The sequence below is a fragment of the Hypanus sabinus genome, chromosome 16 (assembly GCF_030144855.1).
Source record: "Hypanus sabinus isolate sHypSab1 chromosome 16, sHypSab1.hap1, whole genome shotgun sequence".
NCBI classification, from domain to species: Eukaryota; Metazoa; Chordata; class Chondrichthyes; order Myliobatiformes; family Dasyatidae; genus Hypanus; species Hypanus sabinus.
Genome location: NC_082721.1, coordinates 69,559,028 through 69,575,842, shown reverse-complemented (window position 1 = coordinate 69,575,842; position 16,815 = coordinate 69,559,028). Strand labels below are relative to the sequence as shown.

The following is a 16,815-nucleotide window of genomic DNA, read 5'->3' as shown; positions in this document are numbered from 1 at the left end:
GCACAAAACCAGAAATAAGAAGATGCAATGTGTGAAATACATAAGGTTGGAGAGACGACGAAGGAGATTTCTTTATCCACAGGATGAGCTATGGAGGCTGAGTGATTGAGGTCATTCAGTTATTGAACCTGCTCATTAAGGGAATGAAGGATTATGGGAATAGTGTAGAAAAGCGGTGCTGAGGTATATCAGCTATGATCTTGATCAATGACAGGGCAAGTACAACTGGGATAGGTAAACAAGTCTCACCCCTATGTCTCCTCTCCTATCAGATTCTTTCTTCTCCAGCCGTTTACATTTTTCAACCTAGCACCTCCCAGTTTCTCATTTCATTTCCACCCCCCTCCTCCCCTCACACCTACCTCTCCCTTCACCTGGCTTTACTGATCAGGGTTTGATTTCTGCCACTGTCTGAAAGGAGTTTATCTGGCCCCACCCAGCACAACACTTGGTGATCTGATATGATGCAAACAACATATTTCACTGTATGTTTGATGCTTTGGTGTGCATGTGATAAATAAAACTAATCTTTAATTTTTAATATTTTCTTCTTGCTCTTTATTAGTAAATATTCATCTTCTTCCCGCAACCCTCCCCACCATCGAGGACACTTTCAACAGGTGGTGTCTCGAGAAGGCAGCGTCCATCATTAAGGAGCCCTATCACGCAGGACATGCCCTCTTCTCATTACTACCATCAGGGAGGAGGTAAAGGAGCCTGAAGTCCCACACTCAATGTTTTCATTGATTCTGTTGTATTTCTTTGTTCCACTGTGAATGCCTGCAAGAAAATGAATCTCAAGGTCGCATATGGTGACATGCAAGTAATTTGAAAATAAACTTATTTGAACTTCGACTCCAAACTTTGATTGTGGCTGCTACAGAGGTTAGGACAATGGCGGGTTTGAAAATGAGAATGAGAATTTGAAAATAAAAGCCATTCTGGGAGCCAAGAGATGATATAACAAGAACCTGATTCAAGTTAAGACACCAGTTGCTATTATATAGTACATCAAAAAATACTATTACCAGTGTTCAGAATGGCATTTGATGTTCCTTTTAGTTTAACCACAGAATCCTAGAATTGCTCCAGCATATGGGAGAAACAATTGCCCCATCACATCCATGCTGGATCATAACAGAACAATCCAAACTGTAACATTTCCTGCTCTTTCCCCAATCTAATGAAAATAATTTTTATTGAGTGCCTATTCACTTCAGCAGTAAGTTCCAGATCATAACCACACTGTTTATAAAATGATCTTTCTCACATCCGTCTTTGCTGTAGCTTTTAAATCTGTTCCCCTTGTCCGTAAACCATCTGCTTTATCTAAAGAAATCAGATTATTCCAATTGGAATCCTACATCATTTTGTAAAAAAAAACCCACAAGCTATACTGTCACAACTGCCTTAGATTTCTGGTCAATTTAGCTTGTTTATTTTATGGTTCCAATTGCTGTTAGTTAACATAAGAGCCTAAGAAATAGCAACAGGAATAGGCCATTTGGCCCTTCATTTCTACTCTGCTGTTCAATGTGATCATCTCTTATCATGGTATCATTTCTTAATAAGACAATAAGACATAGGAGCAGAAACAGGCCATTTAGCCCATCAGGTTTGCTCTGCTATTCCATTAAGGCTGATTTATTATTCCTCTCAATTCCATTCTCCTGCCTTCTTCCTGTAACCTTTAACACCCCGAGTAGTCAAGAACTTGTGCTCAATGACTTGCCCTCCATAGCTACCTGTGGCAATGAAATCCACGGGTTCATGACCCACTGGCTAAAGAAATTCCTCCTCATCTCTATTCTGTGGCCTCTGGTTCTAGACTCACCCACTATAGGAAATATCTTTTCCATATCCACTCTATCTAGGCCTTTCAATATTCAATTGATTTCAATGAGATCCCCCAACCCCTTCGTCCTTCTAAACTCCAACAAGTACAGACCCAAAGTCATCAAACACTCCTTATAAGTTAATCGTTTCATTCTCAGAATCTTTCTCATGAACCTCCTCTGAATCCTCTCCAATGATAGAGGCCCAAAACTGCTCATAATAGTCCAAGTGTGGTCTGACCAATGCCTGATAAAGCCTCAACATTACATCCTTGCTCTTATATTCTACTCCTCTCAAACTGAATGCAAACACTGACTCAATCTGTGGGTTAACCTTCAGAGAATCCGCAAAAGGACTCTCAAGGCCTTTTGCATCCCTGGTTTTTGAATTTTCTCCTCATTCATAAAATAGTCTATGCCTTTATTCCTTCTACCAAAGTGTATGACTATTCACTTCTCTAGGCTATATTCCATCCACCACTTCTTTGCCCAATCTCCCAATTTGCCTAAGACTTTCTGTAGACTCCCTGCTTTCTCAAAGCTACCTGACCTTCTCTTTTTCCATTCCCCAAACTGGTTTCTACTCCTTTGCTTCTCTACACCTGCCCATCACAGCCCTCTAGTTCCCTTCCTCCTTCCCTTTATTACATGGTCACTGTCTTCTCCAATTAGATTCCTTCTTTTTCAGCCCTTTACCTCTTCCACCTGCCTTCTCCCAGTTTCTCACATTATCTACTCTGCCCTACACACCCACCTCCCACCTCACCTAGTCTCATCTATCACCTGCCAGCCTGTACTCTTTCCCCTCCACACTCCTTCTTATTCAGGCTTCTGACCCCTTCCTTTCCAGTCTGAATGAAGGGTTTCAGCCCAAAATGTTGACTGTTTATTTCCCTCCATAGATGCTGCATGACTTGATGAAACCCATTTTGCCGCAAGATGGTCAGAGTAGTCATGGTGTTGTTAAACTGCAGTCATTAGGATTTTGTCAGATGTTTCAAGATCTGACTGGTTGAAGGGAAGCAGTGATACAGGAGCCTATACAAGCCCTGTATATATGTCAAATTAATGCATCACCGCACAATTTAACCATCTACCTGCCCAACCAGGAAAGCCTCATCACATCTGTAGAAGAACATGGAGTGCCCAATTTGACTTTGTAAATTGTAGCCTTATCACCTTACAGAGCTGGAGCAGAAACAAGTCAGCTTAAGACTTCAGGAGTTGTTTAAGAATGCAAAAAAAACCCAGATATATAACATCTGAGGAATTCCAAAGGCAAGACTGTTGAATGCTTAGTGAAGTGAAATTAGAGTTGCTCTCTCAGAGTCACTCTTTGTATATAGCAACACACACAATGTCCCAATGAAGGGTCTCGGCCCGAAGCGACGGCTGTTTACTCTTTTCCACAGATGTTGCCTGGCCTGCTGAGTGCCTCCAGCATTGTGAGGGTATTGCTTTGGATTTCCAACATCTGCAGATTTTCTCTGGGTTGGTATACAGCATGTTGATGTTTGAAGCACCATTAAAATATCTGATGTTAAATCAGGATGATAAATTGGATCAGGTGGTAAATTGGATCAGCGGAGTTCAAAGTACAATTATTATCAGAATATGTGTACAGAATACAAGCTTGAGATTTGTCTTCGTGGAGACAGCCACTAAACAAAGAAAACCCCACACACTCAATCAAACACACAATGTGTGAAAGCAAAATCATGGAAATGGTACTTAGTAAGCAAATAACAATAACCGCATTAATAGCTTGCACAAATTTGTGGATGACACCAATTTTGGGGGCGTAGTGTACAGCAAGGAAGACTATCAAAGCTTGCAGCAGGAGCTGGACCAGCTGGAAAAATAGGCTGAAAACCGTCAGATGAAATTTAATGCAGACAAGTGTGAGGCGTGGCACTTCGGGAGGACTCAACAGGTAGGGCTTACATGATGAGCAGTAGGGTACTGCAAGTGTGGTAGAGGGATCTGGGAATACAGATCCATAATTCCTTGAAAATGGGGTCACAGGTAGATAAAGAGATCTTCGGGCACATTGGCCTTTATAAATCAAAGTATTGAGTACAGCATTTGGGATGTTATGCTGATGTTGCAGAAAACATTGGTGAGGACTAATTTTGAGTATTGTCTGCAGTTCTTGTCAGCTACCTACAGGAAAGGTATCAATAAGATTGAAAGAGTGCAGGGCAAATTTACAAAGATGTTGCTAGGAATTGAGGACCTGAGTTATAGGGAAAGGCTAAATAGGATAAGACTTTATTTCCCAGAGAGTAGGAAAATGACGGAAGACTTCATGGAGATATTATGAGGAGTATAGGTAGGGTAAATGCAAATTGGCTTTTTCCACTGAGTTTGGGTGAAGCTAGAACTAGAGGTCAAGGGTTATGAGTGAAAAGTGAAATGCTTAAGGGGAACATGAGGGGGAATTTCTTCACTCTGAGGATGATGAAAATGTGGAATGAGCTGCCAGCAGAATTTGTGAATATGGGTTTGATTTCAACAGTTAAGGGAAATTTGGATCAGTACATGGATGGGAGAGCTATGGAGGGGGGCTATGGTCCACAAAGGTCAATGGGGCTGGGCATATGGGAGAAAGGACCTGTTTCTGTGCTTTGGTGTTCTATGACTCTAGATAATGTGTTTCAGTTTTCTGTTGCAATTCACCACAAAATTTGCTCTATGGAAACAATACAGTAATACATAATTAGTGACGCCATTGAGTGCAGCTGTGGATATCATGCTAAATTGCATCAACATGGTTACATTACAAGGGTGTGGTTCCAATCAGGGTGTTGGACTGAGTTATAATGCAAAATCCACTTTGCTATATTTGCAGAGTGTAAAGGCAGCCTTCTAATTGACATAATAAAATGTCAAAAGCACAGTTTTCGCAGAACATTAGCCAAGCCCTTCAGCATTGTCAAAGACCTCTCCTGACAGAATACAAACTCTTTGACCTCCTACCATCAGACAGAAGGTACCATATTATAAGAACAAGAGCAGTTAGACTGGGTAACAGCTTTCTCCCCCAGGCTTTGAGACTTCTGAACACCCAGTACACATTCCTTATGACAGTGCCAGTAGCAGTATATTGTTGTGTATTTAACTCTATGTTGAATATGATGTTGAATATGCACTTTATATCAATCTGTACATGGATATTTTTATCTGCTAACATTATTGTGTTAATATTATGTTATGTGCTATATGTGATATATGTACTGTGTTTTGCACCTTGGTCCCTGAGCAATATTGTTTTGTTTAGCTGTATACATGTATACATTTGAATGACAATAAATTTGAACTTGAATTTGATAGGTTGCTGGGAGGAATATGAAGATTTGAGAGCACAACAGTAGCAAGCAATGCCAAAGCAATAATGTAAATACTGTTCCTTGAGAAACTGCATGCAAACTATGGAGCAAGTTTGGACATTGGACTCTGTGTGGAGATTAGCAAAGGGCAGGGAGGGTGCTCAGGTCCCTCCTGTAATCTCAGATCACAGATTATTTCACAACTAGACTCAGGGCTAGTACAGGCATCATTTATTTTCTGGCATATGTTAGTCAGATACTCTACCAAGCACTACCCTCACCGTCGTCTTGTAGGGTAGCCCTCCCACAAACTCAGATTGGAGGAGCGTAACATCTTACTTCATCTGGGTGGTCTCCAACCTGATATGATGAACATCGATTTCTCTAACTTCCAGCAAGCATTCCTCTCTGTTTCCCCAGCACCACCCACCAACCGGCCTCTTTTCTATTTCCCATTCTGCTTATCCTCTCACCCCTTCTCTTTTCCTCCCTCACCCTCCTGGCCTGCCCATCTCCTTTCGCTGATTCCCCTCCTCCTACCTTTTCTTCCATGTTCCTCTCCTATTAGATTTCTTCTTCTTCTTCTTCTTCAATCCTTTATCTCTTCCAACTATCACCTCCCAGCTTCCTACCTCATTCTCCCCTCCCCCATCCACACACCATCTTTCTCACCTGGTCTGAATTCTCACCTCCTAGCTTGTACTCCTTATTCTAGCTTCTGCTCCCTTCCTTTCCAGTCCTGATGAAGGGCCTCAACCAGGAATGGCCACTGTTTATTTCCCTCCATAGATGCTGCCTGACCAGCTGAGGTCATCCAGCATGTTGTCTCTATTGATCAAACGACTGCATTGATAGTAGTTAAGTAGTTGGACAAAAGTTTTAGTCTGTCAATCCAGGGGCATGAGTTTGAATCTCAGCAATTTACACTCAGTGTTACTCTATTAGGTACCTCCTTTACTCCCACTTGTTAATGCAAATATCTAATCAACCAATCATGTGGCAGCAACTCAATGCATAAAAGCATGCAGACATGGTCAAGAAGTTCAGTTGTTGTTCAGACCAAACATCAGAATGGGGATGAAATTTGATCTAAATGACTTTAACCAGGAATTAGTGTCAGATAGGATGGTTTGAGTATCTCAGAAACTGCTGATCTCCTGGGATGTTCATGCACAACAGAGTTTAGAGTTTACAGAGAATGGAGCAAAAAAACAAAATAGAAGTTCCAGTGAGCTTTAGTCATGTAGGCAAAAATGCCTTATTAATGAGAGAGATCAGAGCAGAATGAACAGACTGGTTCAAGTTGACCGGAAGGCAACAATATTTTAGATCTTGCCCTGAAGTCCAACTCTGCCAAACAATGGAAATGATCTCCACTCCATCTACCGAGCAACATCTTGAAAACTTCTAATAAAATCGACAAGCTATGCCTCTAGTCTAAGTCCTGCGTTTATGCAGTCCCCAGAGTGGCCTGGATGGGATCTATCAAAGACTGATGTAAACAAAGACAAATCCAGCTCATGCAGCTTGTTATAAACTGTCTGCGACAGAACAAGAACTTGACCTTTGTTGGCAAAAAAAATTGTTACTGCATCTTATGCAAGTTGTAGCATGGCTAGTGAACTGACAGGCAACAAGTCATGCTAGAACCAAGGGAGGAACACCACTGCCTTCGAGTTAACTGCAGTGTGAAAAGACACATTTAATTGTGACTACTTGCTGTGTGAAATGGAAAGATCCTCTGGACTCTGGCTGCTAGCATCTTCACGTGCAAAGTACTCATAAATTAATTAAAAGGAGGGAATAAAATGTATGTACAAGTACTTCATAAGTTGAAATGGCTGATGCAAGCAGTCGACACCGGAGCACTGGGTGTGGAAGGGTGGAACATTTCATGGGATTTGAAGGCAAGGATTCAGAAGAAAGGAAGGCTTTCAGAAATGGGGCCAACCCCATGTATTTAATGTCAATTGGATCCAAAAAGCCATCACATGTCCTAATCTAGTGACAGTAACCTAAGGTACTGTAAATCATTCCTAAGGTAAATGATGTAAGTTCATTGCACCACGTTAAGCAATCACAGTAGGATTGGCACATATATTTGGACTGACAAGGGGCCATCAAATAAGGATGGTGGACAGGAAGGGTCTACCATGGTTAGAATGGTCCAGCCTACCCACCATTAAGGACCTACACTCAGTGGCCTCTTTGTTAGGTATCTCTTGCACCTAATAAAGAGGCTAGTGAGTGTATGCTTGTAATATCTAGCCCATCCATTTCAGAGGTTCTCTTCTGCACACCAGTGTTGTAATATGTGGTATTTGAATTACTGTTGCCTTCCTCTCAGCTTTCCTTCCCCATGCTGATGTTTGGTCAGAACGTCAGCTGAACATCTTGAGCACTTCCACATGGTTTTGCGCATTGAGTTGCTGCAACATGACTGGCTGATTAGATGTTTGCATTAATGTGCAGGTGTACCTGATAAAGTAGCCACTGAGTGTATGAGCTGTACATACTGAACCTGGGTTTTTGAATCAAGCATTATACTGTGAGAAATGTGTAACTTAATGAGGCCAGTACAGATCCTCTAAGGTTCCTTTCAATTTGGAATTATCTGTCTGTTACTACTTCTGCAGCTGAAAAACAGTTCTGCAAATACAAACAAATCTCACACTTTATTTGCAAAGATTAGGATTTAAAAAAATAAAAGATGGAACGGAACAAAAGCGGCCATGGATGGAATATATATTGGATGTGTTAGTGATAGCGTGCAGTAATAGTTACCACACACACACACACACACTCACACTCACACACACACACACACACACACACACACACACACACACACACACACACTCACACTCACACACACACACACACACACACACACACACACACACACACACACACACACAAACACTCTTGCATAGAAGCACATAGAAACATAGAAAATAGGTGCAGGAGTAGGCCATTTGGCCCTGCACCGCCATTCAGTATGATCATGGCTGATCATCTAATTCAGAACCCTGTACCTGCTTTCTCTCCATACCCCCGATCCCTTTAGCCACAAGGGCCATATCTAACTTCCTCTTAAATATGGCCAATGAACCAGCCTCAACTGTTTCCTGTGACAGAGAATTCCACAGATTCACCACTCTCTGTGTGAAGAGGTTTTTCCTCATCTCGGTCCTAAAAGGCTTCCCCTTTATCCTTAAACTTTGACCCCTCGTTCTGGACTTCCCCAACATCAGAAACAATCTTCCTGCATCTAGTCTGTCCAATCCCTTTAGAATTTTATACATTTCAATAAGATCCCCCCTCAATCTTCTAAATTCCAGTGAGTATAAGCCTAGTCGATCCAGTCTTTCTTCATATGAAAGTCCTGCCATCCCAGGAATCAATCTGGTGAACCTTCTCTGTACTCCCTCTATGGCAAGAATGTCTTTCCTCAGATTTGGGGACCAAAACTGCACACAATACTCTAGGTGCGGTCTCACCAAGGCCTTGTACAACTGTAGTAGAACCTCCCTGCTCCTGTACTCAAATCCTTTTGCTATGAATGCCAACAGCACCGCACTGTTGTGAATAGTGGCGTGGTCTCTCAAAGCAGATCAATAGGCTGAGATCCTAGTCCCACTGTAGATTGAAGGGCTGATACAGAAAAGACTGTGGTGGTGTCTCGGCACCATGGACACTGCCTCTTTCAGTGCGGTCATACAGCATGCAATCTGGCCACACTGGCCATCAACCCGCTGCCTCCACTAATCCTTCACTAGCCCCATTTTATTCGCCCCGCATTCCCATCTATCCCCCCTCCCCCCACCGATTCTACCTTTGACCCATGCACTTATGGCAATTCACTGTGGACAATTACTCTAGCGGTGCCCATGAGTGTCGGAGGAAACCTAAGCGCCCAGGCGATACCCACTTGATCAAAGGGAGAACATGCAAACTCCACACCAACAGCATCAGGGATTGGGGTTAACATCCAGGTCACTTGCAAATGAGACAAAAACCCAACCTGGGGTGGACATCAAAGATCCTGCGATGCGATTTTAACTTGTTCCACTTATTGTACGTTCTCTCAAGTCCCGGGAAGGATTACAACGTTTTACACAAAGGATAGCCTGCATGTGGAATGGCAATTTGGATTTTGACAAGGAGCCAATCATAGGCTGCATCGGGCATTAGATTTTTAAGTAAATAGAGTCTGATAGCCCTCTTCGGCCCTGCTTAGTTTGGAGATGCGTTAGTCTATGCACATACACCTAGTGGCCGCCTTATTAGGGATACGTACCTGTACATCCGCTCGTTAATGCAAAAATCTAATCCGCTACAGCTAGTCACGTGGCAGCAACTCAAGGCATAAAAGCTTGCCGACACGGTCAAGAGGTTCAGTAGTTGTTCAGACCAAACATCAGAATGGGGAGGAAAGATGACAGGAAGGCGACAGTATCTCCAATATAACACTGGTCTGTCGAAAAGCGCCTCCAGCAGCATTTCGAGCCTTGAAGTGGATGAGCTGCTAGACCACGAACACACACTCGCTCAGTGGCCGCTTCATTTGGTGCAGGGGGTACCTAATAAAGAGGTCACTGAATGTAAGTGTCCAATAGTTATTTGACGCTGAGAGTAATCGAATCGAGTCTATTTTTGTCCATCAATGCTCATCAAAGTATTGTAAACAACTGCTGATATTTAAACATGGTTAATATGGTAACTTCCGTGTATTATTAGACAACTGGTAGTAGTAGCGGTGGTAGTGTCATCACTGGAGTCGAGCATGATGCTCTCCCAAGGGGTCATTCCTTTAACGGAGAACGTCTGTGCGTGTCTTTGTTTAATGTGGGGAGGCGGGTGCTGGAACAGCCACCTTGACAGATCCGTGTCAGGGTCCGGTGGCGTGCAATGCCTTTCCCCCGCCTTCATCTTCTGCCCGTTCCAACCTCGAGGTGCTAGTTGGATCGCGCTTTGGCTGGAACCTCTCCCCTGACCTTGCTGCCACGGGTGACCCTACCTGGAGCTAAACTCCGGCCGGCATCGCTCTCGGGATCTCACAAGCCTCCACCACGATAAGATGACGATCCCTGGAGGACTACTCATAAAATGCCCTTTGCTATTTAACCCTTGCCTAGTCCGAAGACGTGCATGCACAAATCTGGTTCTCTTTATGTTCCCCGATCACCTAATCTAGCAATGTGACTTCTATCCCGGTTAAACAACCACACCAGCTGGGATGTACAACTGAACAAGCTGAACGCAGTCAATATTTAAGATCTTTTAGCTAGCCTCACTGAAATTTTGTGACCCTTTGTGGACCGACGATATCTGCGGGAGCTTACTATGTGCAATTAATCCCACGTTTCCGGTATTACACCAGTCATTACTAAGCAGTGTAGGAACCTCCCGGCCAACATAAATATCCCCTTTACACTATTTCGAAGAGCTGGTGAGGAGTTCACACCAGAATCGCCTCAAACATTTCAAAATCCTGCACCAAAGATTGGGAGCGTCTCATCGGCTGCGCTGCCAGTTCGGACCCAGTGACGGAACGGACTGGGGTCCAGTGATGGGAACATAGCTTTTACCGGTCTAGTAACCCTAGAGGTCAAATCCCAGCAGGGGAATAGGCCATTTAAGTTCAGTTCATTGCCTAAATCTCAAGTAAAGATCTAGCCTCTGTGACAGAGCTAGGTGGTCGCAAATCCATCACCTGTTGGGTTTCAGCGCGGGGTATCTCTCATCCTTCCCTCGTCTGGGTTGTGCCTGGCCTTAGAATTATAGCAAGGGGGAATTGAGTGGATGAGGATTTAATGAAGAGCTGTAGTTGATGGTTTTACCCACAACCTGAGAATGAATGTTCAAATCACTATTGAAATCCTAGTCTTCCTCTTTTTTTCATGCAAGCCTTAAGCAGATCGGTATTCTTAAGCAGAATCAGAATCAGGTTTAATATCACAGACATTTGCCCTGAAAATTGCTCTTTTGCGGCAACAGTACATTGCAATAGGTAAAAACAATATAAGTTACATATACATCTATAATCATCTTTAATAGTATGCATTCAGTATATATATTGTATCGATTCATTATATATAGTCAGTAATTTAATTTAATGTGTATGTACTCGTGTATATATAAATTAAATAAGTACTGCAAAAGGCGAAGAAAAGACAGGAGTCTCGGTTACGCAGATGGAAAATAACCAGGTATTCAGTAACAAGAGGGTTAACGAGTTTCTCAGCTCTCTGCTGGCCTCTACCGTTACGAGGAGGGACGGAAGGAGAGCGGAAAAATAACAGAAAACACGAAGACGCTCACGCACGCAAAGTGGGCGGAACGCTGACGTCACCTCGGCTATTTAAGAAGTCATGGAAGAGTGAGCGAATACATTGAACTGGAGGATGTTACTGTAGATCAGACAGACATACACAGAGAGAGAGAGAGACACTGTTCACTCGCATCCAAGAACAGACACAGAGAGACAAGCAGAGAGAACGAGAGCTGACTTCTCCTGTCATCGGCAAATAAAGTGGACTCTCTCCGAGCTGATCCCACAGCGGAAGGCGAACGGAGGCAATTCGCGAGCCGAAGGAGCGACCCCGACCATCCATCCGTTTCCAAGGGAACTTTGCAGTTGCTGCCCAGCCTTCCGGCAGCTGTACACTTGAGTCTCGCTGGAGAGCAGACGGTCACTCGGCTGTGTAAGAAACGCCTCAGGACTCTCGCCAAGTGAATTGTCTGGGTTTTCTATGTCTACAAAGATGGAGCAACCATTCTATCACGACGATTCCTTCTTTACGGGCTACGGGGCTTCCGACGGCGCTCTACACGAGTACGGGTCCAAATACTTAAAGCCCAATCTTAACCTCAACTTGGTCGAGCCGTCCCGGTCATTGAAACCGCAGACCAGGAGCCCAGAAGAGGGCATGTTGAACGGTGGCGACTCGGGACTCCTGAAACTCGCCTCTCCCGAGTTGGAGCGTCTGATTATCCAATCGAGTAATGGGGTGATCACCACCACGCCCACCCCCGGACAGTATTTCTGTTCGAGAAACATCACGGACGAGCAGGAGGGTTTTGCGGACGGCTTCGTGAAGGCGCTGGAAGAGCTGCACAAAATAAACCATGTCGCGCCCAACGTGTCCATCTCCGGCACGGGCATGAACTGCAACGCCAACAATGCGTACGGGAGCTCGGTGCCCTCGGAGGTGCCACCAGTCTACACGAACCTCACCGCCTACAATTCCAACGCCTTGTCGGCCGGCGCAAGTTACCCCACCGCCACGATCAGCTACCTGCCTCCCCAGCCGCTCGCCTATAACCTGGCCCCTGTGCCCGTGGGTCACCCGAGGCTGCAGACTCTCAAGGAGGAGCCGCAGACCGTACCTGAGGTGCAGAGCCGAGGAGAGACCCCGCCGCTGTCTCCCATCGACATGGAGAACCAAGAGCGCATCAAGGCGGAGAGGAAGCGCATGAGGAACCGTGTGGCCGCTTCTAAGTGCCGCAAGAGGAAACTGGAGAGGATAGCCCGGCTGGAAGACAAAGTGAAGACGCTGAAATCGGACAATGCGGGACTGGCGTCCACGGCCACCGTCCTGAGGGACCAGGTCTCCCAATTGAAACAAAAAGTTATGACTCACATCAGCAGTGGATGCCAGATAGTATTAACGCAGAAATTGCAGGGCTTCTGAGCAAGAGAGACTGACGCTGAAAGGTAACACAAAAGAGGTACGGAAGATGACATTGGCTTCTTGCTGCCTCGAGAAGCAGGGGGAGATATCTCCCTGAAGCACTGGTCCGAAATAAACACTGAGTGAACAGAAGGGGTTAGTGAACTGGCCGGGCGCCGAGCAGAGTTGCACAGGGAGATCAGGACTCTTTCAAATGACTTGTATACAGAAAAGGTGCCTGGTGAATCTCGAAACGCTGCGCGCGGCACCGCTCGTTTGTAAATTATTTCCCCCTCTCGTTTGAGTTCGTTTTCCTTGCTGGTTTTAGTTTTAACAGACTGGGTTCAAAAATGTGTGTTTTATTTGATATTTCTATGGTTATACCTGTATTTAAGTAAATAGTTTGTACTGTGAACTTCTTTTACGCACTGTGTTTCTTTTACTACGCCGCCCCCAGTAGAGCGTGACCCGGGTGCGGAGATGACCATCTGATTTTAGATAGCTTGTTGCGCCGAGCGTGGGCAGACGAGGGGATGGGAGTGGGGTGAGCTACTGAGATGGAAGTCAGCTCTGTCTGATTCTCTCTCCCACTAATCGAAGGTGTTTTAGGGGGCACTGAGAAATACACTCAAAGGCCGCTTTATTAGCCCATAAAGTGAGCACTGAATGCTGTGGCCCATCCATTTCAAGGTTCGACGTGTGTGTTCAGAGTGCTCTTCTGCACACCGCAGTTGTAACGCGTGGTTTTTAAAATTAAACCCGCCTTCCCGTCAGCTTAAGCCAGTCCGCCATTCGCCTCTGATCTCCCTCAATAAGAAGGCGTTTTCGCCCACAACTGCTGCTCACTGAATGGATTTTTTTTTTGGGTTTTCGCACGATCTCTAAACTCGAGATGGTTGGGCCTGAAAATCCCAGGAGATCAGCAGTTTCTGAGATATTCAGACCACCCTGTCTGGCACCAACAATCATTCCGTGGTCAAAGTCACTTAGATCACATTTCTTCCCCATTCGGATGTTTGGTCTGAACAACAACAGAACCTCTTAACAATGTCCGCATGCTTTAATGCATTGAATTGCAGCCACATAATTGGCTGATTGGATAACTGTGTTAGCAAGCAGGTGTACAGATATACCTAATAAAATGCTCGCTGAATGTACCTTTCCCAAATGCTGGTCCTTTGATAAATACCTTCAAATCATAGTCCATTACTAACCCGACCTTGTAGTTTCAGTTTGTTAAACTTTCCATAACTGAGGAAATTCCAACAGCTAATTCCTTGACTCTGGAATGCTGAGGGATAATTAAACAGAGACCCTTAAATTGGATCTGCTCTACTGGTGTGGAAGGGCAGAGCTGGAAGTTGTCATCTAACACGATCAATGAGAAATTCATTTGGGGAATTCAGAAGAAATACAAGTGGTGAACAGCGAGAATACGAAACTCACTCCCACAGCAGTTGAGGCAAATAATATCAATACATTCAGGGAGAAAGTAGACAAGTAGGTGGGGGGAGGGATGCAATTAGAGTTAAATTTATTGAGGCTTAAATCCCTACAGAAACAGGTTGGTCTGAATGTCCTGGTTCTGTGCTGTGTATCCTCGGGAATGCTATGCAAGCTGAAAGACGTAATTTTCTGCTTTTTGTAAGAGTTGGTAGGGACCTGCCTGCCCACAAGTCTAAAGCTATCCCTGGTTCTATTTCTGACCTCATAATTAATCCCAACTGAAGTCCAGGGTAATGTCTTCCTTCAGAACCCTCTCCAGCTCTTCTTAAGGAAAAACCCAGCTGGGTGAAAGCCAACATGCCAGACTTGCTGATTCTGATGCCTGTTTCACCCCCTCGCCTTTAAATACCCTTCCCAGACTTGTGGGCTCCACTTGCACAAGGAACAATGCTGTGGCTGCAATACTTGGGTTAACCAATGGGAGGCAAGGCATTAACTACAAAGGGGTAGGTTCCATCAGGAAATGAAGTGGGGTAAAGGTAGAATTGGTGGAGGAACCAGCAGACACAGTTTTGATGGTGGTTTTACACTGCTAAAGACTGTGCACAATTCAGAAGCATTCATAAGGCAGGGTTCACTGCTAATCCTTAGACTAAATGGTTTGTGTTAGGTATGGAATCTTGATTTCCAGACTTTTTTCCTTTATGGCCAAAAACATTATTGGCATACAGAAAGCATTGGTGAATTTAGTCATCAGTGTTTGCCTTTGAGTGGTGCTCCCCATGATATAAAAAAAGGTCCATACTTTCCAGGATCCCATCCTGGCTCTGAGAGTGGCGCTGTGCTACAAGGAGCCAAAGGACAGTAAAGGACCCAGGAGCTTTCAATCTCCCAGTTCAAACCCAGTTCAATCTCCTGTATGTTTAGATGATTTTGAGCTCAGTGTCTGGACATAACCTGTCTGCAAATGTCATCTGTAAATTGTAGCTTCATGTATGAATCTGGGGGTGACTTTGGCTCCAGAGCAGAGGCAACAGGGTTTGACAAACTTCCCATTTGGGACATGGGAACAGTACAGGTTCTTTGGCCCTCCAGATCCTTTAATCTACTCCAGGCTCAATCTATCATTGCCCTCCCACATGGCCATCCATTTTTCTTTCATCCATATGCTGATCTAAGAGTCTTTTAAATGCCCTTAATGTATCTGGCTCCACCACCTCGCCTCGCAGTGTTTCACACACATACCACTCTTTGAACAAAGCTACCTCTTGCACTCCCCTGTACTTTCCTCCATACAGCTTGAAGTTTCAGATTCAGATTTATTTACCACACAGATATCAAAACATACAGCGGAAGGCATGATTTGTGCTAACAACCAACATAATCTAGAGATGTGCTTGGGGCAGCCCACAAGTGTTTTGGCAACATAGCTTGCACACTAAAGCTTGGCAGAACAACACAGGACTCATAACAAATTTATTACCTCTCCTATTACTTAGGTCCATCCTCGCAGTAGATGTTTTTGAGGGAGACAGAACTCTGCAGTCTAAGTGATAGTGAAAAGGGGTGATGACACAGCCTAGGATCTGCAGTGGATCTGTTCGTTAAGATTGAGGCTTGAATTCCACCATTCCCACCACCGTCCGTAAGGAGTTTGCACATTCTCCCTGCGACCGTGTGGGTTTCCTTCAGGTGCTCCAGTTTCCTCCCACAATCCAAAGACATACCAGTTGGTAAGTTCATTGGACATTGAAATGTTCCCATGATTTGACTAGGATTAAATCAGGGGATTGCTGATGGCAAAGCTTGAGGGGCCTGTTCCATGCATTATCTCAATATATGTATAAATAAATCTAGTTGATCACCTAAATACTTCAATCTGAGAACAATTAAGGATAACAAGATCTCTGGAGATCCAGAGCAACACATATAAATTGTTGGAGGAGCTCAGCAGGTCAGACAGCATCTATAGAGAGGCATAAGCAGTTGATGTGACCTTCTATCAGAGGGTGATAAATGCTTGGTTAATCTTCACAGTAAAATGCTACAGATGCATACATGGCATTTGAAATTGAAAATTGAAAGACGGTCAGGTTTTAGAAATGTGCCTTAATGGCTTTTTATTTGATTATCTAAGGTTTCCTATAAAATAAACCTCGTGCAGTGTTGAAAATCATTTATAGTGTCGCCACCAGCTGTGGAGGTAGAGATCTACACGGTGAAACAGAGGCTCAGTCAAAATCCTCTGAATCGTGCTCTGTTTGTCTGCTGGCTTTCACTAGCTGTCTCAACGCTGCTGCCTTGCCATCCCACAGGTGTCGGCATTGGACACCGTTCCCCCATCAATAAATGCCAGACCACTATTTATTTCACCTACAAAAAACTGTTAAATATAGGTCTCTGAACTTCTGCTTCACTGGGCTCAGCAGGGAAAATTTTCAGCCAGGACTTCTAGTTCTGATGTCAGGTGATTCCTTCTGGGAAAGGGGGAATAAAAAGCTTTGGCATGAGATAGTTCATGAACCTGAG

The 16,815-nt window shown here is 44.3% G+C and overlaps 1 protein-coding gene and 1 long non-coding RNA gene across 2 annotated transcripts in view; one reads left to right on the top strand and one right to left on the bottom strand.

The window, feature by feature from the left end:
• The window catches only part of LOC132406421 (uncharacterized), a 143,645-nt gene extending 133,179 nt beyond the window's left edge, over positions 1–10,466 (bottom strand). Inside the window, exon 1 of the long non-coding RNA XR_009516162.1 lies at positions 9,465–10,466. This is a non-coding gene — a long non-coding RNA (uncharacterized LOC132406421). The remainder of the gene's footprint in view (positions 1–9,464) is intronic.
• A 1,074-nt stretch (positions 10,467–11,540) lies between these two features.
• On the top strand, positions 11,541–13,255 carry junba (JunB proto-oncogene, AP-1 transcription factor subunit a). The gene has a single exon (XM_059992057.1). The coding sequence runs from the start codon at positions 11,920–11,922 to the stop codon at positions 12,859–12,861; it is 942 nt and encodes a 313-aa protein (XP_059848040.1). The 5' UTR covers positions 11,541–11,919; the 3' UTR covers positions 12,862–13,255.
• Positions 13,256–16,815: the final 3,560 nt, after the last annotated feature.